This window comes from Pelmatolapia mariae, linkage group LG20, assembly GCF_036321145.2.
Source record: "Pelmatolapia mariae isolate MD_Pm_ZW linkage group LG20, Pm_UMD_F_2, whole genome shotgun sequence".
Lineage (NCBI taxonomy): Eukaryota > Metazoa > Chordata > Actinopteri > Cichliformes > Cichlidae > Pelmatolapia > Pelmatolapia mariae.
The window spans coordinates 35,706,457-35,732,987 of NC_086244.1; the positions used below are offsets into that span (position 1 = coordinate 35,706,457).

Genomic DNA, 26,531 nt, shown 5'->3' on the forward strand with positions numbered 1-26,531 from the left:
TTGCACTTTAATGGTACTGTCCTTTTACTGCTTTTCTCCAAAGGACATATGAAAATAATTCAGCTGGGAGCAAAGAAGCCATAGATAAGCATCTACTTACCTGCAACAATATATTTGTGAGCTTCAGTATGCAAAAGAGGGAGAAAAGAAGGAGGAAAAAAGCAGTGAGTGATTAGATTGCAAGCCAAGCATAAAGTCCATGCTTTTTTGTATGTGTGTGGGTTTTTTTTTTTTACATGGATAAGCCTAAGGTGGATTAGTGTCATGAAGCTGATGAATGAGAATGATGATGAGTAATAAGTAAGTAATGCCCACTGTTTATGGCAAAACATGCATATCAGTCTTAGTGGAAACAGATGCCAAGAAAGTTCCAATATATTGAATGATGCGAATCTTGCATGTACTTTGAATAAGCAGCACAAAGCTTTGGCCCTTACACTGTCAGCAAAGTCCAACAATCACAAGAACAGAATGCCTGCAACAACCCACTTTACTCATGAGCGAATCACTAGAGACATGCAAAATAATACATTTTACTCATCTCCTCTATCTTGCACACATGGGTTCACACACAAATGTCAATCTGCTGTTTGCCCAGCTGATGCAGATTGAGGAGGAGCAATGTTGACAAGGTCTATGAGAGGCTCATGCATAAAAGATGGGCTGAGCAAGGCTGGAAGAGGGAGCGACTGACTGGGGAATAGCACAGAAACCACAGCTCCCTCCATCGATTACTAGCCAGGCACTCATGGAGATATTCTGTCCATGTCTGAGCTATACGTTGGCATCAGATCAAATTATGTTCTCTTCCAGGAAACACAGACAAAATGCCCCTGTTTGTGGGTCATGACCTTTGCACCAAGCCTGCGTTGCGCATTTTGCAGTGTCACCACATTTTTAGACAATTATCAAAATATAAAGTGAGAATTTAACTTTTAAATGTTAGGCAGCTGTCCCTGTTGCAGTATTTGAAACACTCTTTGTGATTGGACACTCACTGCATGGTGGCTAAAGCGGCCACCATCCAAGCTACCAATCAGGCAACGAGGCTATTTCACTGAAGGTTATTTAACGATGAACCCAATAGCGCGCAGCTACAACAACAACAAAAAATGTAGCAGTTATTCTGCAGACAAAACAGGTGTTTTGATGGGTTTTGTCCTGGGGCTGGTATTAGGAAAGTGCCGGCTCTCCTCCTCTGTTCCGCCCTCTTGCATTTCTCTTATCCTACTTTCTCTACTCTTGTCTTGATCCTCATTATTCCAAACTGGGGTCTTTGTGGGAGCAAACGGTCTATTATCCAAAGATGGAGCTTAGGACAACTTAAAGCTTTGGAGGAGTGGCTATTTATTTGGGTTGAAAGACAGAGAAGAAGTGGGGGAGTGTGTGTCTGGCCTGGCATTCCCATATCACTTAGGCTAATGTGATTAAGGGCGAGTGAGAGAGGGAGTTCATTTAGCTCAAAGTGTGTTGTTACTAAGTGATTCACGTCAGGGAGATTCAAAGGGGGAGAGGCAGGGATACTGCCAGTCACTGGACTTCCTTGAACACACACACATATGCATGGACGATCAAATAAGAATAGCAGTATGCTGCATTTTTAGTGCCTGGTGCTGAAATTAGCACGCATGAATACACACACAAAAATGCTCATTGGTACCACCCAAGGTCAGAAATGAACAAAGTCCCCATTATTCCGTTTCTTTCTTTTTTTTTCCCTTTCTTGTTTTTCATTTAACTCTTAACACTCCCGGTTGCCCTCTGACTTACCACAACAGCTCAGCGAGTGTTTATTTAAAAGACATGATCTGTTCCAAGCTAAAAACACTGAAATGAAGGGTAAACAGGATGACAGACTTATTTAGGCAGAAGAGGTAAGAGGTGGTGGATGCAGTGTCTCGGTGGGTGCATGAAACACAGCAGATGGATCTGCTGGACTTTTGAAGGGCTTTTTGCATGCTGCCACCCACATTCACACTACACTAACAGACATTGCCTGTCAGTGGCACTTCGAACTGAGCTCTCACACACGGAAAGAAAACCTGTTCCATATTAATGAGAAGAGACAGCGATCTCTTTTAACTTAAACATCTGAATCTGAATCTTCTATTAAATATCTCCAAGTATTTTACATTTATAGATCTTTTGCTTTTAATATAAAATGAATATCAGGCATTTTGCCACTTGTTAAAATTACAGAGACAGTGCCTGGATATGGATTCGGATAATTTTCTGTTTTCCTTTCTTATTCCCCGTCCACGTGATTTAAGGAAACACTAACATTGAGGAAAATCTCCTTCCTATGTAAACTGAGCATCTTAAAAGAGCGACAGTTTAACTATCTGAAGGTTTTAAACAAGATTACAGTGAAGTTTGTTTTTAACCCTTTCACGCATAGTGGTCACTACAGTGGACAGCTATTCAAAGGCTGTTTTCTTGTATTTGTGTCAGTGTTGATGGTATACTTGCACTACATTGGACACTGATGTGTCACTCCATACACATCAGTTGTCCAAGTGTAAGTGTAAAAAACTCTTTGAAAAGTACATGTTTAAAAAAATGAAGTTCAAAAATCTTTTTTTCATGCCTACAGACGAATAAATATACTTAAAAAAAATCCTGATTGAGGTTATAAAAGTAAAACTTATCATTGCAACTTACCTATAAAAAAACATCACGTACTTGCAACTTTTTAAAAATTCAGCTGCAAGACTTGAGACAAACAACCAAAAGCCCACATCGCCCAAGTTCTTCAGTTTCTCCTGGTTGCAATATGCCACAGAATTGATTTTAAAGCCATATTATTTATTTATAAACCCGGGGATACCTTTACACCAATGAGGAGAGGACTGCCGGTGGTGCTCAGGGCAAAATTGAAAACAAGAAGAAGCTGCTTTTAGTCATTACGCAGCACAATGCTGGAACCAACCGCTCGGTAGTCTTATAAATGCTTTGTTTTTTGTTTTGTTTTTTTAAACAGACTAAAAACTTAACTAAATGCTTTTAAACGCATTATTATCACTCTGTCAGTAAGATTTATTTTTCACCCATGTATTTTATTCTTTGATTTCATGTATATTATTTTAGATTCTGCTGTCTGTTGTTTAACTTTTGAATTTTTTTAACTTTAAACTGATTTGCTTTTGCCTGTTTCATCCCATTTTAATGGCGCATTAAATCAGCATGTGTATATAAATCCTGCTTTATGAATAAACTGCATAGTTTTCCCAGTGAAAGAACATGTCACACATCTTATGCTATAATAGTGTTTTTCTCTTAATGCTGTAAATTACACTAGTGAATACACAGGAAGGCCTGTGTCAACATTTGTGTATTTGTCATGAGGGAAGTGAGTATTTGGTACTCAGCTGAGATCCGCTCCACCCTCCACCACCAAGAATACTGTCCATTCTCAAGAAGACCACCCTCCCACTCCCCCAAACAGGAAGGAATTTACAGACAGGAAGAAAAATGTGTCATCCCTCCCTCCTCCTTTCTTGCTCTTTTGTACCCTATCACATACCTCCCTCCGTTTTCACATTGGTCAAAAAGCGGGAAATGGGAAAATACAAACTCTAACTATGAACTGGTATGTTTGTATTAAACCCAAGATCTTAACCATCTTTCCAGATGCTGATAATCCTCAAACTCTTGCACTCTACTTCTTCGTCTTCAACTGGAAACTAGTGGTGGACATCATCAGAGAGCGAGAATGAAAAGAGCCTTTTGAGATTCTTGATTCGAAAAGACCGTTTTTGGAGATGCAGACAACATATGTGAATCTGGACCCAAGAGAGCCTTTAGGTCAGCCACAAAAAGGTCCGAGAACTGGGAAAAGGGGGAGATTTCTAAGGGACTTGGACCAACGACTGCACTTTCTCACACGCAGGACACTGTGGGTGTAAAAAGTCCTATCAGTTTCCAGCTGTGAGGTGTATACAACCCTTTCACCGTCCCCTCCTTTTCTTCAGCACTTGAATAAATAGAGGCTGAGAAATGGGCCAGAGGGGAAGAGAGCAGGGGAAAAAAAGGAGGGTAGGATCCCTTTGGTACTTGTTTACCTCGTGCAGCCCATCCTTCATGTCGCCCCAATTTACGTGGCCTTGGCAGACTTTGCCAAACAACTGCTCGCCAGAAGAATAAGCAAGAACTGCATTGGTTATTTTCACTCTGGCGGATTTATCTCAGCTGATGGGAAATTAGGAAGGGATGTCAAGTGAGTTTTACCATCTCCGACTGCCCTCGCGCCAGACCGTTTAGAGTTCTTAATGATGTATCTCTTAGTTAATGCAGTGGAGTCGTGTTGGACGAGAGAAACAAGCATGTAGGCTTGTTTTCCCTGTGCACAGCGGCCACATACATTTCGCAACGAGTCATTTGCATATGCAGCGCTGTGATTATATATAAGGGAAGATAGAAATGCAAAGAGGGGTTCCCTTTGCTCAAGCAGAATCTTTTCACAATAGCGCAATTTCACGCCACGCAAATCCGCAGCTCCTCTGTGGGCCCGGGCTGCCTTAATTTAATTTTGTGTGAGGGGAGAGATTAAACACCCACAACCACACATCAAGATAGACAGCCAGGACTGACTAAAAAGCCACAAAGACAATAAACTGACACATTTATACCAGGTGGATTTTGCCAGTTTTGTTCAGTTACATCTCCATTGTCAGACTTGGCAGATGCAACGGGCTTCATATACTCTGTCTTCAGAAATATTCGTTTAAAAGTGCAGATTATGCGATTTTAGGAGATGCCTGACAGAAACTTTCTGGAGAAATCAAAACGCTTCAATCTCTGGGACTCGTCTTGTTTCAAAACAGGAGACAGCATTAATTCAGCTCCTTATAAGGAGAGAGTGTTATCTTTGGTTAAAGGAGGATCCAACTCCCATCCTCCTACCAACACTGTGCTCCATGTTAGGATGCTCCGTGTCAGCACTATTCCTCTGTGGTCCATTTACATCTAGGCCTGACAGCCCCCAAACGTTCCTGACATTCCAGCTGTAGCAAGACATGACCGCCTTTGCTTAAACGTTTGCACTGTACGACTTCAAGATGCAGCCTTATGTTCACCGAAGGCTAAAGCTAAAACCGAAACTTATAAACCCTAATTTACTGAGAGCATCGGTAAACAGCTAGCCTTTATGAGACACCACCAAATTACTGGCTTATACCTTCAGCTGCAAACAAACATAAATAATAAGTAAATGAGAACAACTGAAGTGAGCTCAGCTGTACTGAAACACAGCTGGAGGAGGCTGAACGTGTGAAACTAAATGGGTCTATCCAACCAATTCACACTTTTTATACTGTATATTCCTGATTCACCGACACTGGTGACTTATGGACACTTATTTCACAAAAAACTCAATATGTCAGTAGAGGAGTTCACAACTCAGACAGGTATAATAATGACTGCCAAAGCATATTTGACAACTGGCCTGACCTTTCCCACCTAATGCTTCTGTACCAGTGCCTCTCCTTAGTCTGTGCATGGGTTAAATTCCAGTAATTTTTCTCCCTGCATAGGCAGAGAGGTATGAAACTGGACACCAGTGCAGGTAACGTCTGTCTTATCAAGGTCAAAAAAGTGCAGGGAAATGAAAATTAACAGAGCGATCAATAAAGCAGCAAGTCCAACCTTGCGTCCTGTCACAGCCAATGACATCACTGAATTTTCAGCCCTGGCCTCACTTCAGTATAAGGTGTCCTATCAATCACCGCCACTTCCCTTTAAATACACCCCTCCCTCAGTCAGAAACATAGCCTTTCCCCCTGATCCATTAATGGCTTCTAAAGCTCTCAATGTTAAAGGAAAAGGCTTTTAATTTGGCCAGTTAAAAAGCTACTAAATTCATCCGCAGAGCAGGAGATTCGTGGAATGAGACAGCACCACAAATGAGAGTGTGGGTGAAATGAGAGGAAGGCAGGGACCATCAGCTATCCTACAATCCACTCAGGACGCTCTACAGGGGTGCAATTATCAAAAACACACATTAACAGAGGACAAGAACATTTGGTTGAAATCAGGCAAAAAAAAGTCTGATCCAATTCTTGAGACAGGAGACATCTGAACTGATGATGAGATGAGATGAACACAGGCTGAACTGATTAGCCAGCAGGCAGAAGACGTGCACAGGACAGTAATTAAGGAGTGTTATGTCCTTGAATGCTGACGGGTACAGGCACTCAACAGATGAGAGATATCATAATTAGCTTCATGTAAACCCACTGGCAGAGAGGACTTGCAAGACCGGGATATTGGTTAATTACGGATCAGCCTAGTGTATTTAAAGAGAAAATCTCCATTATAAAAAAAACTTGGGCAGGAGAGGCTGTCCAAAAACTGAAGACACTCCTCTACAAGGAGTAGGGAGTCTTTTATTAGTTAAGATTTGGTTAACATTAAGTTATTCACCACTCCAAATTACACCTAAAATGAAGCGAAAACAAGTACCTCAGGCAGACATTTAATCTACTAAACTGCAAGTCTATAGTTAGATCTCCTGTGCACCTCCTGTCATGGCTGAAAGTGCAGAGTTTGTGTTAAATATGCAAGTTAATTTACAATCTTTCTACTTTATCAGTGTTTTGACATATGCAAAAGTGGATTCCAGCTTTGCCGACTATATAAATCTAGCTCTGCCAAACTGAGACTTTGAAGAAAAGCTACATGATGAAGAGAAATATACAACAGCAATGTTTTTTAGGATTTCAATTAAATTACTCAAGTTATGTTCCCTCAAACAATACATAACAATAGAGGAGAGATTATTTCGCTTTTTCTTTTCTTTTTGCAAAAATCAATCCTGTGTAGTTAAAGACTTATTTGTTTTGAGACATTGCAGTCTACATACGTTGAAATTGCAGCTGGAGCTTACAAATGTATTTCAAAAAAGCCTAAGAAACACCCTTCAACTATGTTACAAGTGTTGAAGTTGCATAGTTTGTCCACCAGAGGGTATCTGGTAACATCCCTGGTGGCACCACATGGTTTGGAATTCCACAAACACAATGGCCACCTGATCCGAGCAGAGTCGGGCAAAGTAAATAAAAAACTACGAGTATCAAAAGTTACGAAAATCTGTTTGGGTTTCGTGTGTATGAAATTTTTTAAAAATCCACTGGCTATTGGATGTTGGCTTTTTAAATAACTAAACTAACAGCCTTAAAAAGTTGTTATTAAGCTGAAAATGTTGTCCGAGCATGAATGCGGAGCACTTGATGGTTGATGGAATTGTGCTAACGTAACATTTAATAGCAGTTATTGTTTGTACTTTTAATGAAAGTACTGCGCCTTTAACTGAGGCCCAGCCGACTTGTCAGTAAAATCCATAAAAGTCAAGGTCTTCAGTCATTGGACTCGCTATTCTCCTGTGAAAGAAACAGAATGGGATGTGGACAAAGCGGTCGTTTTTGTCTTGTGTGGGCCGAGATAAAGTAGTCAGTGAAAAGGTTGCCATCCATCTTCATTCGCCTGCCATGAGCTTTAGTGACTTCCGCCCCCAGTGTAGCCTGCATCTTTTCTGCTCTTCTTGTATGTGTGTGTGAGTATTGTACATAGATAAGAGGTTAATGAAGTGCATCCACCTTTGTCCCTTCGCAAAATGAAAGAGACTTCATTAAGCAGCCCAGCTCAGTGTAATTCCATCCTGGTAATACATGGACGAACATAAAGAGACACCTGAGGATGGCATTCATAGACGGAACAATAGAGAAGCCTGCGCACGTCCACAGATACGTTCAAGCTCCTGTTAAAATGGGACTCTAACTACTAAGTGCTTTTGCACTCAGGTTTAAATTCAGGTTACAATTCTTTAACAGGTCCATCTGAGTAAAAGTCACCGTGATGTACTTAAAAAAAATTCTGAGAAAAGTTGAAAGAAATAGAGATATCACAATTGTGACATCAGTACCGTGTCCCGTATCTCTACCTCTTCCTCATCCCAGTCTACCCCCTCCCCCATACTATTACCTGTTTCCTCCCTTCCTCCTGCTCTCCACATCCTTTCATCTCAACCTCCCACACATTTCAGGTCACCGGGGAGGCAATCGTCTTAAGTGTTCCAGCTGACAATGTGAGCTGATGAGAAACCTTCCTGTGAGTGTTGGCTGGCTAAGGTAAGCTCCTGATCCACCCTGCACAGCATACAAATGCACAAAGCAAGCTCATCTGTACCTTTCTCTTCCCCTTCCTCTTACTCAAAAAGTTTCTATCTAATCATAAGTCCACAAAGAACAGAAATTAAAGGAAGAGCCAATTCCACTGCTTACAGAGTTGATACACCATCATCACGAAATATTTGGACTGCTGAAAATCAAACCTAATAGGGGGATGAATGTAAAAAGACCCATGACATTTCTCTTTTAATAATAATTTTTAAAATCTGAACACAAGGTTAAGGTCAGGGGCGCTGTCAATGTCACTAATCTCTTTATAGCCACCTTGAAGAAGAGGTCATTACATGTATCGGCCACAAAGGCAAGACTTTGCTGATTCTACAGACCTTTCCCATAATGCTTCGGTGACATTGGTTGAGCAATATCATCTAAAATAAAGGGCATGGACAGTGGGTGCAGGAGAGTCAACAAATCCCAATTTACAGAAGAAAAAAAAAGGAAATTTTCTCAAGTAGCAGTTTGTCTTTCACATTGTTAAGTTGTTTGATTTTATACCAGTGGACTTGATTCTTCCATCAAAACCAGCAGTGTGAACTACTACCAGAGTACCATAAGAAGGAAACTGTGTCATTCAAACCACTCTGAGCACGGCTTAGAGCAAGCCAGTCCCTGCACAGGCCTGATTCTCATCAGTGATGAAAACTGCACCAATCCACATGAGCAATAACTCCAAATATGACTGCAGAGGTCATGTTACGCACAAAACATATGACATTTATGAGTGACGATTGGAACCGAACGAACTTTTGGTTGCTTGACGCTGAGCTCAACGAATTAATTGTGACTTTATTTCCTCTGCTCTGACAAGTATCAGTAAACAAATGTTAAATGCCAACAGACAAGCTGAAGGCAGCAGTGGGTTACGAATGGTTTTTCACACGTCCATTAGTTTGCATTCATTAGTGAGTAATGTCACCATTAATCCTGTGGGATCTACACACTCCTAACCCAACCATTATGTGAAAAATTTGATTTTTACCTTCTGAAAAGGTTTTTCTTCTTCACAGGAAAAGGTTAAGTTTAGATTTAGGTTTATATCTCATCATTTTTTCAAAGGTGCCATAACTCACGTCAAGCTTAAGCAATATTGAAAATTCTTTAGAGATATATTTTTATATCTTTAAAGAATTTTCAGGTGGTACATCACAGAAAGAGGGTTCTGGGTTTGAACCTGATGGCCAGCTGTAGTCCTTCTGCGTGGTGCACTCCCTGTGCCTGCGTGGGTTTCCTCCTGGCACTCTGGCTTCCTCTCACAGTCCAAAGACACGCTTGTTCGGTTAACTGGAGATTCTAAACTGTCCGTAGGTGTGAATGTGAGCATCAGTGATTGCCCCTCTCTCTGCATTAGCCCTGAGAAACACTGGCAGCCTGTCTAGGGTGTACCCCTCTGGCTCTATGATAGCAAGGCAGCTGGGATAGGCTGGGATAAGCAGTTAAGAAAATGGATAGATGGACTGCTAACAGTTTTTCATAAGCAGATTAATGATAAGCAGCATCACTGAAACTGGACATGAGCCTGAAAGCACATTGGAAAAAACACTTATCTTTATGAATACTGGCCAAAAACTGGGAACGCGTCAGGTCAAATCAACGCCATCTGCTGATGAAGGCACTGAGATGAAAGTAGTTTTGCTAACTGGATGTCTGGTGTTTCATGATCAACACACTCTGTACCAAATGTGAATTTAAATTGATCATGGCACAAACTTTGTGGGTAAGAATTGCTGTTAGTTTATAGTTCCATTTTTCTAAAACTTCTTCAGATAAATGGGAAAATTATGTGTCAAAATTAAGCCACAGTTCAGAAAAACAGTTCTAAGTTTTATGAACATTTTGATCCCTGTAGTTTAAGATGCAGCTGGCTCTTTAGAATCTCCTGAACATATTGAAGAAGGAGTATAAATAAGCTTCCTTTAATATGCATGAAGCCGAACTAGAATTAAGCTGTAATTGATTTAAATTAATTTCAAATGAATTAATGCAAATACAACAAAAAATAAAAGTCTTTAAGACAGTTTAATAACACTGTTATCTCCAGTACGGTTCACTTTTCCCACATTTTCTCTCACCAAAGAAAGCCTTTCAACTGCCTGAAACTCATTTTATGCCTTGAAAAATCAAATTATATTTTATTTTCATCCAAAGGAACCCATAGCTCATAAAATGAAGCGCTCTCTCTCTGTGCTGGGATTTAGGACTGCAAACACTCTATTAGCAAACATGGCCAGCCTCTTGTATAATGGACAAGGAGAGGGATGTATAATCAGCCTAATTGGCTCTGGGTGGATTTAATAGCGTCACAGAATAGTCATGTCACGAACCACTAATTAAATGCTGTAATCAATATGCCGCCTCATATACTGAGCTCCTGATGCGGTGTTTAACAGCCATGCCTGAGGGTTAGAAAGAGGACGGCGTGTGAGAGTATTCATGTAGGTACGTGCATATGTGCATGTGTTTGCGTGGTGGTCTGGTGGTGTGTGTGTGTTTGGGGGGGGGGGGGGGGGGGGTTATCAAGTGGTGGAGCAGGTGTGCAGGCAGGAACCGTTTGATCTAGCTGGACAGATCCACTGGGACTGACAACCTGTACACCATTTATATGAGGGCGAACTCAAGGCTCTGCGCTTGATAAGATTTTAGCTGGTCTTTGGATAATTCTCCTAATACCTGCAGGTCAAATGACCATTATTTTCATCAGTGGATAATGTGTCCATTATCTGTTTTGATCCATTCACTAACTTCCACTGTCCAATGATCAATCAATATTCTCTCAGTAAATTAACTGTGTTTCTTCTTAATGTGAAGTATTTTTTTAAAAACACGTAGCTTGTTACTACCTGGACCTGCATCCTCAGATGTCTTCTTTTATCTGATAACTCTGAAGTAAACCATACTTAAACTGTAATGACACTGAACAGATAAGCACAATAATCCTGCAGTGGAAGTTTGAAGTTTTGCTTAAAGAATCACTGCAATTATAAATCACTCTCAAATACTGCTTGACCCAAGCACTTTTCTTCCATTTAATGCCCTACATTTGTGTAAGCTCCATCAGTTAACGACTGGAAAAGACGGGATTGCATTTATGACATCTTACAAGAGTCCAAAGATAAAAGATAAAACGCGGCTTTGCTTTCCCACTACATTCCTGAACATTATCTCTCAAGGGAAGTTTCTTCTGACCCAAATAAAGCCTCAAAAGAAGAAAACAAAGTGGCTATCAAACTGTTTTTGTTAGCGATAAAGCATGTGTTGCAGTGAATGTCGAGTCCTACTCTTCTGTGCCTCAAATTCTTATCCTTTTTGTGTGTTTTTTATTATGACAACAACTCCGTACAACTGAATTTTTTCAGATCTACTGGATCCATCCACCAATTTGCAACATCTTCAAATACTACATCACAGAATCAGCATTGATTCAGCACTAGCTGGATCTTTAAAAACCAATGTTGGGACACAGTCAAAATCCATGGCTGGCCTCACGCCGCAGTGTTTTTTAGGCCTACAGACAAACCGCAGCCTTATTTAACATCTATTAGCTTCCCAACTTTTAACAGTAAGCAGCAGATGGTCCAGATATAGCAGAAATTCACTTGTTTCTTTTGGCTCTTCCAGCTGCTTGAAAGATGAGAGACAGAGACAGAATTGCTCCCAAATGTCCCTCTTCAAAGTGAAAACTGTGGTCCTGAATCTTCTCGTCCTGTATAAGTCCCGAATGACGGTTTCTTTTTCATGTGATATATGTAGCTTCTGAAAGAAATGCCTCAACATAAAAAACACACCTGTAGCCTTTTGTGACAGCATTAGCGCACAAGTAGGCTGCACCACTGACTTCATTCCCCATAATCCCTCACCTCAGTTCAGTCATTGGCTCTGATCAGCTTGCTGTGGCCTGGGAATGAGGGCTTTGTTTCAAACACACAGATAATTCAGTTAGGGACAGCAGAAGGTAGTGGAGGGATGTGGGAGGATGGTATTGAGTGTGTCTGTGTTTGTGTGTACATAAATTGGGTGAGGGTATTACCCCGCAAATCTCCAAACACAGAGACACACACACACTGGCTGGGGAGCCCCCTTGCCCCAGTATTTTTGGGCTTCCTTCCAGTTTTACGTCAGCAACCACCCCCATCTGCCCGCCACTCTGAGCACCCAACAATGGGCACCTATGTTCCCACAGGGAGACCAAGAGATGCTGCTAGGGCCTTTCTCTACACACACACACACGTGAATAAAAACGCGCACATAACGGCATGGTGAGCGTGACAAGGATCACATGGAAATTTGACTGTGTGTATCTGCTTTCTTGTGTTTCTTCTCTTCCAGTATGATGTAACCCGGCAGGACAAAAACAGTGAATGAGGAAAACAGAGCCAGGGCTCCAAATTCACACACACACACACACACACACACACACACACACACACACACACACACACACACACACACACACACACACACACCCCTCGCTCCAGACACCATCTTTCACAAGGTGAGATCTTTTTTATAGATAGGCCACAATAAAGAACAAGACAGCAGGACTATTGTAACCACTGCTGGTGTTTGTGTAGAGCTGTAGTTAGTAGAATGTTTAGGTTCTCTATTATGATCAAGTCTCTGAGTCAAGAGCAGCCATAAAGCAAAGTGAAATGGGAGCTGTCAGACTTTGAGAATTAGAATTGGAATTCAGGGCAGGATAGCTCCGCCAAAGCCATCTGGTTAAGCCATTTTTGTGAGTTGAGGGATTAGGTTACATTCTAAGCATCCACAGGGGGGGACAGTGCAGAAATTACAATCCATCTATCTACGAAAAGTGAAACAGACAGGCTGCAGTGAGGAGCAGCCAGCACGTAAAAGGAGCCGCAACGACAAAGACAACGACTGACAATATACTGCATAACTGTTGTGTAGTTCTCGGAGATTTCTTTTCTTGAAGCTATTAAGAAAGGTTTAAGATCAGTACCTGGTCATGGAGGATGGGTGTCCTCCTCAAGGACATCTCAGCGTGATGTATGAATGCTGACAAGATGATTTAAACCTTTGACATCCACCTAAAAACATGGTGTCTCTTTCCAAGATGTCACGCCACAACCACTAAGTATTTCAGCACAACCAAGGTCTCAACAACTGAACATTAACTATGTGCTGACAGTAATGGCAGGCACTGAGAGAAAAATATGTTGCAAGACTGTAAAACTTTGTGGTACAGAGATTTTATTAAGAGTCATTTGGTGTATCAGAGAGTATTTTATGGGGAAGCTTAAAGTATTAACTTTCTGCAGAAAAAAATAAATGTTCAAAGATATCAGAGCCAATAAACACCTACGGTTTGACATTCATGTTGCAGTACTATTTAGTGTCATTGAACTGTATGTTACCAAGGTATCAAGACTAAGGGCCAAAGAAGGGTTTTATGGATTTTTAGTGTACTACTAGAGTCTAATATGGAAATGATAATAAAAACAGATCAGCAAGGTAACCTCAAATATAACTTTTTAGCTCAAATTTATGGCCTATGTATCAATCTCTCGATTGCTTTCTAGCTAGGTAGATTTTCATGTGAGTTCATACACATATTGTTCAGGAGTTATAACATTTGAAAAAGTGCAATGCTAACCAGGAATGGATAAGATTCACCTTCAAAGTAAATGTTGTGCCTCAGAGCTACAGCCAATATCTTTCAGAAAGCACAACTTTCACTTTGAAGGCAAACTGTCTCTATTTCTATTTTGTGTTGCACTTTTCACAGTTTAACTACAGCTAGGAGAGCGGCCTGCAAGTGTTTGTAAACATGTCCACCATTCTCATTAAAACTACAGGAGACTGGAGAAATATGCTAGCTATCAAAGAAATCACAAGGAGGTTCATCAACCTCCAGCAACCACTTACAACCAGCTGAGGAATGAACAGTCTCTAAGCCTGTGTGCCTGAGACCTCATTCACATGATCCTACATTGTCACCGTGATTGTCACACAACTAAAAAAGCTGACTAGACAGATGTGACAATTAGTTATTTTATATATCCCATTGCTCACAGTTCAAATGATGAAATAATCATAAAGAAATAATATTAGTAATATTACTAAAATGAATAATATCATGTATAACAGATATATACATAGGTTATGACTCTCATACAGCTATATATTTATAGAAAAGATGGATGAAACCTTCAGACTTCAGTGAGCCCACCTTAAGCTTGCACTTTTCTAGCTGACAGCAATGGTTAAAGTCTGCGATTGCAAAAACAAGGTTACTGTATATGTGTATATATGTCTAAAGAAAAACCATGACCTTTCTGGAGAGCTTATAGTCCCAGTCACTACTTTCTAGTCCTTTTCAGTAATGATGTGTTTATTTTGTGTAATATGAATTAGAGCACTATAGATTGGGGTATGCTTTAGTGTGATGACAAGCCATTACCCTGTCGCCATGCAGTGTCATTGGTAGGGATGGGTATCGAAAACCGGTTCTTGTTGAGAACCGGTTCCCACTGTTTCAATTCCTTGGAATTGTTTGCCATTTTTGCAAACGATTCCCTTATCGATTCCAGTCGCCCCGAATGACGTCACCGCGTTGCGGAGCGTCATTTACCTGGCCTATGACAACAGTCATACTTTGTAAAATATCTAGCTGTTCAGTGCGAAACTGATGCAATCTATGGTCATGTGACATGTTGGCAAAATCGTGCTGACTGCATCCATCTGTAAATATAATCGATGGGTACAACACTCAGGGAAGTTCTGAACATATCACACTTTAAAGTGTCAACGAAAGCAGCGAGCCATCAAAATGACAGACAAATGGTGCCAGCCAGTTCCTTTGGAGCAGAAGTCGCAAGTTAGATTCCCTCCCAGTATCCAGTACGGGTGCTGGCTGGGCCCCCCATGCCAAAAAACACCAAGCCCTGGAATGGCGCAGCTACGTCTGCAGCCTGTCCGCAGCTCAGACACAACACATTTCACTGCATCTTGTACTCTGTATGATTGTGTGTGTGACCAATAAAGCTCGTTTCTTTAAAGAAAACTGAATGGAAAGGTCAAGCAAATCAAGCAAATACATTAATTTAGAGAGTTCTTAACCAAAGCCTTGAATAAAGCTGCTGGATTACAAGTGTGCAACTGTCACATGTGTGGGTGATGGAAAGAAGAGAAGAAAAGCTGATGGAGAGGCTGAAAGAAAGAAATTCAAATCCATGTCCAAGTGATTAGCTGTAAAGTTATGCCCATTAGGCAAATGATGATTATTGGCTGCTCATTATTAGGCTATTACGGCATCATTAAAATGACATTAGTAGCCCATTTTGCGTCGAGAGCAGTTAGACACAAACACATCATGAGAAAATCCTGCCTATAAGAATCGCTCGATCTAAAGACACACAATTTACGCTCGCTGTGATCTCACAATCAGAGACAGAAGAAGAGATGGAGAGGAATGTAGGTGCAGGCTGACACAGGATCAGCTTCGGACATGTATGGGCTTGCCTCATCTCTTCTATTGAGGTGTCTGCTTCTCAGAGATGCACTACTCTTACCTGACATCTCAAATCTTTGCTTAGGTGTGTACCTTTCATTCTGTTCTCCTATGTCACACACACACACACACACACACACACACACACACACACACACACACACACACACACACACACACCACAATGAAGTCAGCACAGTACATGGTTTTGTTTTTTAGCTGTGAACTGTGGAAGGCAAAAAAAGCGCCCCATGTCGGAAGTAACCCATGCCGGGAGAGTGTGAGAATGAGTGTGCCTCAGGAGGACCAGTCATTATGGGTGAATGGACAGGATGGGACTAGAGCCATCACGTGGTGGGGCTCAAGTTACACACAAAATCTCACAAGGAGTCCCACACACAAAAAGCAGGTGGGGGTCCCAGTGCCTGTCACTGTGTGGGATCTTGAAGTACACTGGTACAGAGGGCGTGCAGCATTTTGCACACATGCATGCTCACAAACACAAAGGCAGTTGTGGTGCTGGTACGAACCCATGTTGAAATGACTGTGTATGGTGGACAACAACTTTGAAATTCCAAACAAATGTATAGCTGTTTTGTCCAAGTAGACCATTTATTTTTTAGTATTTGACATATAGCAGACATATGCTGGGAAACCGAGATAAGAGATCACTGTTAATTTAAATAAAATTTGTATTTTCTTTATTGAAGGATGGCCAAGTTCTAGAATGCAACAGATTCAGCTAAAATGCAGGCTGCCATGGTCATTTAAAAAAAGCTTAACAGGTACTCCAGTGGATTAAGTTTCTTTCTTGAACTTTCCTGGAATAGTAAACATAGTAATCCTCATTATTAGAATTATGGAATTTTTTTTGAGGGGTTTCTTGTTAAAAAGCTGATCATTATCATTATAATAATTGAAGTGTTGCATTGGGTATTTATTTAAGACCTGTAGAAATCTTAAAGATGCTGAAAACAGTTGTAGTTTAGGTAAACATATATTGTGTGGTATTTGATGATCTGTCTGAGCACTAACCATTTGTGTCCATGTCGAAAAAGCTCGTCAGTGACACAAGCAATTAACTGGAATTAATAAAGCACTGTTTTCATTTAGTGAATGAGTACCTAATTATGCCTTTGCTAACAGCACATAGAAGCATTTTGTGCTGGATTATGTTTTCTGTGCCCTCCAAGTTAGGTTGGTAAATAAAATGTTAGTGAATAAAAGAATTTAGACCTCTCCTGCACAAGTTCATCAAAGGTCTTTGGCTGGAAGAAAGATCACTGGAATTCCTCTTTCAGATGTCACGTCCTTAATCTCATTATCTGAGAGGATATGAAATCTGCATTCCTGCCTTCTCACACACACACAGAAACCCACACACACTGCTCAGAGCTCCCATTTCATCTCAGAGGGACATTGTGGTTATACACAGTCATTCTCTCACAAACACACACACACGCACACACAAATATGCCCATATAAGTATCACTCCGAAGAGCACACAAGGTAAACTTAGAAGAAGAACAAACAGGTAAATCCGAAGATGCTCTTTTAAAAGCTTCCTGTTCAAAATCTCTGCACTGCACTGAGTGACAAGTGGACCTCCCACTGTAACAGGCCCCGTGATGAGGCGTGACCACTCCTGACAGATGTTTTGTCCCATTCGGAGCGGCATGATGTGGCCATTGTAGCGGCCACTTCCACTGAAAAGGCCGAAGAAATCCCACACCAAACAGGGAGAAGAGTTTGGCATGCTACAGCAAACATCGCTTTCTGCCTTTACAAAGCTGTCCTCACATAAAACTCACCATCAATCAATCAATAAGTCGGTGTGACACCGGCAGGAAGCTGCGGCACATCAAAGCCACACAACAAACTTGGGTGCAGTTTTGGTGCTTCTAGGTTTTCAGGTGTTTTCCTAAAGCAGATTCGAATCAAATCACCAGGCCAGCATCGAAATTAATCAGCAAAAACCTTCTCTGAGCCGCAAAAAGAAGGCATTAAAATCCTATTACTATGCACACAAAGCCTCCACTGTTTCTCAGCAATGTTACAGCACCCCGCAAGGTACTTACATGCTAGTGCTAACTAGCACCATCACTGCCTTCTCTACCAAAGACCACAAATCTCTCAAGTTAATTGCGATGGCGAAAGAGGAGCTGTAGGGTGTTTTCAACAGCGTTTTGGTTTCCATTAAGACAGGACTAACCCTGTTAGACTGATCTTTGGGAACATGCTCACCACAGTGGGTAAAAAAAGACATGTGGTACTACGTGTGACATACAAATGTCACACCAAAAAAGCCAGCTTAATGTTGCGCCTGACTATCACAGCTGTACACGTTGTCCAAGGTGTACATTTTTGTATTTCACAGCAGCTTCAAACATGCCTTTTTCAAGCTTTGTAAAGCCATGTTGGCAGAGTTGCTGCAGCGAAAAAAGGGAGGGGGCTCGACTGGGAGTGCTTTAACAGGAAGGGAAGGGCCCTGAGTGGAGAACACATGAAAGGACGACTCCGTCATCTGGGAGTTTTAATGACAGACTGGGCGGCCTTGTTTTGACTGAAGAGCTCTTTTAATATGCATGACAAAAGACATCCTTCTGGGACCTTCCCTGCTAACAGCACCAAATCCCCTGACAAACTCCTGTTTGTTTCTTCATCGTGTCATCGTCAGCAGCGGGCAAGGTTCCATCAGAGCACAAAGGCAAAACTCTCCATGTTGGATGGCCCATCCAGTCGGTTCGAGATCTGCAGGCTTTGTGCACAGTGAGCGCAAAACAAAAAAGGGCAGACAGTTCAGGTGCTTGGCTGCTGGAATGGGGCTCTTACTCAATATTATCTCCCATACTTAAGCTGTATAGAGCTCTTCGCTCCTCTTTTTTATGTTTTTATTGTGTGTTTTTGTAATCACCACAGAGCTCGCACTAAATCCTGCAGTGAAGAATACCGAGCACACACAAAACAGCCAGAAAATTCCCATAACGGTGAATTCTCACTGGGCAACCACTCTTGTAAAGCTAAAACATGGATTTCAAAACAGCCCTTTTACTATAAATGATTAAACAAATTCCCCGTTTTCCAAGTAAAATTCATGAATTGGATCATTATGTATGCAGAACCAGGTCAAATTCTAATGTACTGATGACTTCATGGAAAATGTCAGTGAACTAAGTGGAGCAGAGACGTGCAAAAGATGTACACAACAAGCATTAAAATGTGCTTACTTGCTATTTGTTAGAGCTTCAAGAATATAACCAGATATGAGGAACTACATCAAAACAACGCTTGTTTTCAAAAAAATAATCCACCTTCTACTTCTATGGATCAGATGGTCCTTTGAGGTGTGATAGTGCTGAGTGGGGGTTAGCAGATGTGGTTTGGGAAAGAGACTGGGGCCATTATGAGCAAGTAACATTAAAGTAAGAGGGTGTGGTCTTACCTGGACGAGCGTTGGCAGGACAAAAGAGGAGACAGCACATGAAAGAGAAAGAAAGAAAAACATCAGACACTGTTTGGCAAGCTTTAAGCCACATCTCAGCACATTTGTACAGTATATAATCACTGCGCCGATAAAGTGCTGTCTAGACAGAGGTATATGCATTTTTATTATTTCCATAATGGGCACTTGGAGTACCCATCTTACTATCGTGGCGAAGCACTTTAAGTCAAGTTACATAATGGCAAAATTCATCAATCATCTTCTTTTTTTCAGTTCAAGATCTATACTTGCATTCAGACTGGAACTGCAAGCATATGCCTTACTGGATCACAGCAAAATTGCATCAAGGTCTCTGACTTAGTTGTTGTAACTATATAAGTATTGATTTTTGTTCCACTCAATAGTCCTTTTTAGCTTATGTTGGATTTGTTCAATGTCTTCCAGGATTCTTCGGTTATTTGTGGCAATGTCACATCAGGACAGAAAGAGGGTCAGAGTTTCTGTCACTGACACACGATTAAGCCTCAGGGGAAACATAATAAAGAAAGACATTTTCAGTCTTGCACTGTAACCCTGAACTTTTCAACATATTATCCAGTGGTGATAGATTTGAGAATATAAATGAAAGACCCTACTACAAAGTTCATGCGGTGTCTGACTGCTCTGATTTGTGCCCTGTTGACATTAATGGTACAGTAACTCATTTACTGAGGTTCTTTAATACAAAAAAGAATGATTTGCTCATAGATATACATATTAATTACTGTGTAATAACAACAAATTGACCAAAATCATTAAGTAAGAATTAATCAATTAAAAATACACAGGAGAGGGCACAGGTTTGTGGAGGCTGCCATCTTTCCCCGCCATCTTGAATCCAGTGCCAGGGATGGGCATCGCCATTCTGCCTGATTTTATGTATGTGGCTAGAGACCGGCCATATCTCCTCATCTTCATCTGCCTCCACCACCACTGCTTTTTCGTTCCTTATTTCCACATCGTCCTCATTCTCTTCACCTCAAGACTCATCTCCTGAGCTGAAGTCACGGCTCTAACAGATGAAAACGTGCACAAATGTGCTAATTTATTCCCAATACTGTCATGATTACTCATTGTTAGTATAGCTAAAAGTAAGCTAAACAACAACAGCTGATAAGCTAACATCTTGGCAGCTAACGTTAGGCCTAAATATCCCACTTTCTCTACAATAAAACAACTTGATTACATTCTCACATCAAATGAAAGTTTATTTACTAAGTGAACACCCCCGGGCACTTTGTGTTTCTCCATAACAACTTTTCCCCATAGTGGCCAGCTAGCATAATACTGTGCTATTACGGGGTACAGTCTAAATTTAATATTTTGCTCTCTTGGCTGACTAAAATGTGTTTGTCCTACACTGGCCACCATAGCTAGGATTATGCAATTGAATAACGAGGAGAAAGAAAACAGAATCTACGATCCACTGAAATCTATAGGTGAGATTTTCCACATTAGACCGTAAACACAGGTAGCACTCTAATTTATTCACAACTAGGATTAGGTCATCGCATGTCCTTCTGTGCATGTATAGCAAACAGAGCTTTTCCAGAAGTGAAAATCCACCTGATGCAAACTATCTAGTGCCGTTAGCTACACGTGAGAACCCTGTAAGAACAGTTACAGTTGCAAAGGTAGGTGATTTTAAATTGGCCATTCTTGTCAATGTTTCTTTTCCCGCAATGGATTGTCAGTCTGTCCAGGTAGGATCTTTCTTCTTACCCCTCATTAACTGGGCAAGGCTTTAGACCAGATAAACCCTGGCTGAAGCAATTAAGAAAATTACAAAGTTTACAATTAAGTTAGTCTTTCACTCAAATACAGAGTCACATCCAGGTGATCATTACAGAGTAATTTGGATTTATCACAGCCAGAGTCAAGTTTATAGGAACTATAGCAATAATAAGTGGACACAGAGTAAATTATTGCCCCATTATACAAAATATATATTCCTCTTCAGCTCTCATTGGACAGGATAAATAATAACTGCAGTTGAGAACATCCTTGTTCACATCCTTTCCTATTCTTTAGCGACCATCCTTCAGCTCAGTGACAAGCACTGAAATATTTACAGCCACAGGATCAGTTCACCGACAGCCTCCACTTGGCATTAGGCAGGAGCCTCAGTGGTCACGTTCTTTTTGTCATCCATATTTCAAAAAGTAACAGGGAGGTGGGGGTTACTGCCAAAGCAAGAATATGACCCAGAATATGAATGAGCAGTGAAAATCAAAAGCATCAAAGTGATCTGATAAAACTTCAAAGAATGAGACGGAAAAAGTTAAGACAAGTCAAGAACCATGTTTGGAAAAAAACCCCATCTCATTAATTTTTGATTTAAATCCTCTTCCAAACCCTCCGTTTGCCTTGTTTGGTGATACAACATCAAAGTACAATATCTGTCGATGTATGATTTTGAGCTTACCCAGGGACACAGAGGTAACGATGCATGATTTATAGGTGCTGATTCATGGTCAACACAGAAATTGGGAAAAAAAATTTACTCTTTGCTGAAAAGCTCTGAAATTTTGGTGAAGATTTTAGTGAAAAATGTTTCCTGGGCACAGAAAGGAAGAACTTCACACCATTCTGAAAATACTCACAGGAGGATGTTAGATGAAGAAAGAGGAAAAACAGAGATATACAACAGAAGTGACTAGTTTATCACACAGCCTGGTGCCTTGATAAAGAGATACCCAGCTTTGGGAAAAGAGCTCTAGACAAAACAAGACTGCTCTTCTTTCTGAGTTTCCTGCCAGGAGTGATAGCCATTCCTATCCATCTGTGGGTCATGAGAGCAGCGGGTAAACCCAGCAGGTCCCTAAATCCTCTTACCCAGAAGTGGAAAAAGGGGCAAAGTGGTCTGTGAGGTAACTAGGACAACCTGAGTCTCACATAGTGTCGGCGCTAGAGTCAGTCCTTTCTTAGCACTTTCAGATGCAAAGCCATTAAATCAAGCGAAGAACCTGAAATGTACAGATATAAGGCCAAGGCTGGGCACTTTTGAAACAGGATAGTACAATATACTGAAAAACACACATCCTACTCAGTAAGGAGGCAGTTCCTCATTAGCTTCTGTGGTTTTTCTACCAACATAGTGCAACTTGTAGCTGCAAGTTATGTCTACATCCCACTGTGACACAGTGAATGACTCGCATGAGTCACAGTGACATTCTCAGTGCGCCGAATACTCTGCTAGGATGCAGTAAAGCCCACCCTGCCTGTCCCACTACTGTGACGCAGTTTGACTCAGCGCATGCATGCAGGCTAAAATTATACAGCCATCCCATATATCAAAAATAAAGTCAAGTAATGGCCCATAGAGTCCCTGGGATATTGCCAAGAACAGCCCCTTAAGTTCAGCGGCACTAGGAGTAATCAAGTTCCCGAGCAATCTTCATTATACAGAGAGCACTCAGCTTTATTGAGATTCAGGGAGAAGGAGGTTTCTAGCATAGAGAAAGGATTTATTGATTGCACTTAATGCAATAAGCATGCTGGATCCAATGCAACAATTTCATTAGATTTTTCTTTACAGTCATGCTGTTGGTGCTGGCTGGGGAAAAGGTTCACAGACGCTGGCAACTTCTGTATTAAAATCTCTGACTACAGATGATACACTGCGGACACGCAGCATACACTCCCTGCAATAGCCTTAATGCTTTGGCCTGAATGACACACGCAAGGTTTTCTTCTTATATAACTAAGAATTCGATGTTTCAGGTATTCCTTTGAAGGACTATTGCCTGAATAGTTTCTAAAGACTGCAGTATATTACTAATAATAAGACTAGCAATAAGCTGCAATAAATTTAATAGAACTGCTTGGGCTTTGGCTTAATTAAAGTGGAGGGATGCCAATATAAAAATTAAGTTTTCGAAAAAACTCGCCAAATTCAATAGAGCACGAGTTCTTTCAGGCCAACAGATAATATCTTTCATTTTTTTATTTTTGTTTTCTGCATTTAAGACTTGTATGTAACTCTAGGGCCACACTCAAAATGATCAATAAACTTTTCAAAGATGACTTCAGCTTCCATTTTGAGAGTAGATCTTAAAGACAATGTACCAACAATTTCACCATAACCCAACTATTGAAACGAGATGCAACAGTTTGACCTTGATGACAAGGCTCACAAGACAGCCTGACAGGTTCAAGTGCTTTGTTAAAAACTTCAGCATTTGCTAAAAAAACCCCAAAAAAGTAGACACTCGTTCCCAGTCCAGCCGTAAAAAGCAGCTGGCGGTGCTGCTTGAGTAGCGTTTGTCTTTTTTTTCACATTTAAATCATCTCTATTCTTATTCAAGGCCAGCTGGCTCCCTGGCCTCTCCAAAATGAAAGAAAGGGAGATAAATAAACAGATCTGGAGAAAACGGGGTGAGAAGAAACAGACCCAGGTTTGTGGACTGGTGACAGTCAGCAATGTGTTCCAGCTGTTTGGTCTTCTTCCCCTCACACTCCCAGTGTGAACAACTAGCCAGACGCCCCCCACTGACACTTCTGTCAACTCTTCTAACCTCTTTTCATCCACCCTGCTAGTCCTCTCACTGACCCTCTGCTTATTGGGTCAGGGTCATAAAAACTGCTCTCTAAAGGCACGTTTACATCAATTCACCCCGACACCTGTGCAAAGGCGGAGGAGGCACATGATGGTGCTCTTGAAACAGAGGAGGCTTGAACAAATTAAAAAAACGTAAGATACAAAGAACAGTAAATCACTTTTTAAAAGTTTGCGTTTGGGTGATTTTATGTTCCAGGCTCTATAAATCTTAGTGGGGAGCATTATGTGTTTATGTTCTTATTACGCAAGAGGATTTAAGATTATAGCTACAAGAGAAAACGGTTTTGTTTAAAACTTAGATCTCCTATTGATAAAATGGCCTGTATTTGTATAGCGCTTTACTTAGTCCCTAAGGACCCCAAAGCGCTTTACACTACATTCAGTCATCCACCCACACATTCACACACTGTTGATGGCAAGCTACATTGTAGCCACAGCTGCCCTGGGGCGCACTGACAGAGGCGAGGCTGCCGGACACTGGCGCCACCGGGCCCTCTGACCACCACCAGTAGGCAATGGATGAAGTGTCTTGCCCAAGGACACAACGACTGAGACTGTCTGAGCCGGGGCTCGAACCAGCAACCTTCCGATTACAAGGCGAACTCCCAACTCTTGAGCCACGATCGCCCCAGACTGAAAAAACCTCAGTGTTTTTTCAGTCAGAGGCTCACCGTGTTTCACCCATCAAAAAACAATGAATGTACACATCGTGACATAACAGTTAGGAATAATTGTGTCATGATAATTAAGTATTCCTTTACTACTTGCAATAAACTTGAAGAGTTTATTCAGTCCTATTATACGTTCATATGTGATTCAAATGGCTGAGTTAGGGCTGAGACACACAGGCCTAGAGACTTGTCGATGACCATCTGGCAACCACCAGTCGCTAAGGAAAAATGTGTATTCCCCAGGTGCCAGGTGAATTCGATCACAAATAGTGTGCTACAGCAAAACCCTCCTTGTGATTCCTTTGGCTGCCAGCAGATTGCTGATTTGTCTGCAAAGACTTGTAGATTAAACTTCGCACTGTAGTGACTTCACCTTTAAAGTAAATGTGGAGGCTTACTGTTGGTGCAGCTTTTACTTTGAAGGCAAAAGCTCACTCTTTCTAGTTTTCACAGTTTGACAACTGCTTGGTGAGTAGTTTGCAAGTGTTTGCAGACAAGTTGGCTTCCAACACCTGGTGACAGCAGCTCTTTGTGACCAGTTTGATACTAGCAACTGCCAGCAACCAATCAACAACTGGTTGCAGAATCCTAGCTTTTCCCTAACAATCTGTGGTTGCCAGATTGTCACCAACAGGTTTCTAAACCTGTGTGACTGAGGTCTGAGGAAATTCCAGGGTTTTTTTTTTCAGAATTGAAAGTCAAAAAGTCAGATTTCAGGGTGAGTGGGAGGGTTTCAATCAATTGATGTTAAAGACTTCAAAGCATAAGTCTAACATTAAAACAATCACAGAAATAATAATGTAGGCTTTTGCTACACAAGGACTGATAAGGTACAGCGTGAACCTTATCTCTGGTAGGATTCCCAGCACCCAATTTGTGAATCACGGACAATCACGTAGTTAGCGCATTTTGAATACTCAACGTTTCAAGCCTGCAAAGATGTAAATTACATATTTTCTTATTGAACATAAACACCATACTTAAGAAATAAAGTATTAAAACTGCATTAATTTCATGGAGCCTAATGCAGTGAAAGATCATGTAATATTCATTCTAGTCACTGGGACATTGGGTCATCCTTCATTTACTCTCTTAGGTTTAGTGCTCTGAACTTAGCTGCGCTCGAATTCATCAGGCTTGATTGGGCTGCCAGAAGCATATTGACCTGTACTTGACACTCTCTCAAGACGTATGTGCTCAGCAAAATGAATGGATGGACGATGGGGTGATATTACTGAGATGGATGGACTCAATTCATGTGAGCACTAAGCACACATACTGTGGGTTTGTTCTTTTCTCTCGCTGATTATTGCAGTAACTGTTTTGTTTGACTTACCACAAAGCTATGAATACATCACGTCACAGTAGGCTAGGCTTATCACGCACCAGGTGTGACGGCCTTTCATGTTTTGAAGTCAGTGATCCGATATGTTATCGGTTACAAATCACAGTAATAATTGTGTTGCAGATGGCAGGGACTGCTTATCCTACTGACTTAGGATCTAAACATCCTTTCAGAGGCACTGGAGCAAAACATGTTAAGCTTTTGAGACAAAATATTTAATCATCAAAATGTCCCCCCTACCAGAGCTGTTGTGAGGCACTTAATGTTCAAAAGACTATACAGGATCGTGCAAAAGTCTTGATTCACCCCTCATTTCTTTGCTTCCAAGGAGTGGTAATTGCAATAGTTCTCCAGGCTTTCCGCAGGTCTTTTTAGTTATGTCTTTGGACATTTGTTGCTTTTTCACTCATTTCCTTTGTTGTTTGTTAGGCCACTTAACACTGACCTATGAATCATTCAAGCATAAAAACCCCTAAGGGAACTAGGGACTTTGTTACTATTGGCTTGTAACAAATGCATATAAAATGTTCTGATTTTTTCTTTTTAATCTACAAAATATAGCAGAGATCAACAGTATCTGAAAGTCATGCTCTTAAGAAACTGGAACAAAAACAATCAAAGACCTAATCCAGGACCTGAAAGATCCATCTGGCCCTTCAGTTGATCCTCTACTCTTTACCAAACCTCAACGGAAATGTTCTCAGTGGAAGGGTGGCTGTCAAGAAGCCATTCTTAAGTAGGGGAAACAATAAGAAAAGGATGATCTGTGCAAAGTTTTCACAAAAGCTGAACTGAACATTTTCTGAGTAAAATATAAAT

At 41.0% G+C, this 26,531-nt stretch overlaps 1 protein-coding gene across 7 annotated transcripts in view; it reads right to left on the reverse strand.

Moving 5' to 3' along the window:
* agrn (agrin) overlaps positions 1-26,531 on the reverse strand; it is a 259,292-nt gene that overhangs the window by 193,980 nt on the left and 38,781 nt on the right. For 6 of the 7 annotated variants that reach the window (XM_063465483.1, XM_063465481.1, XM_063465479.1 and 3 more), the window contains exon 3: positions 101-121. The exons of the other annotated variant lie outside the window; for it this stretch is intronic. In XM_063465483.1, coding sequence (XP_063321553.1) covers positions 101-121 — 21 coding nt within the window. The remainder of the gene's footprint in view (positions 1-100; positions 122-26,531) is intronic. 7 annotated transcript variants of the gene reach the window in all.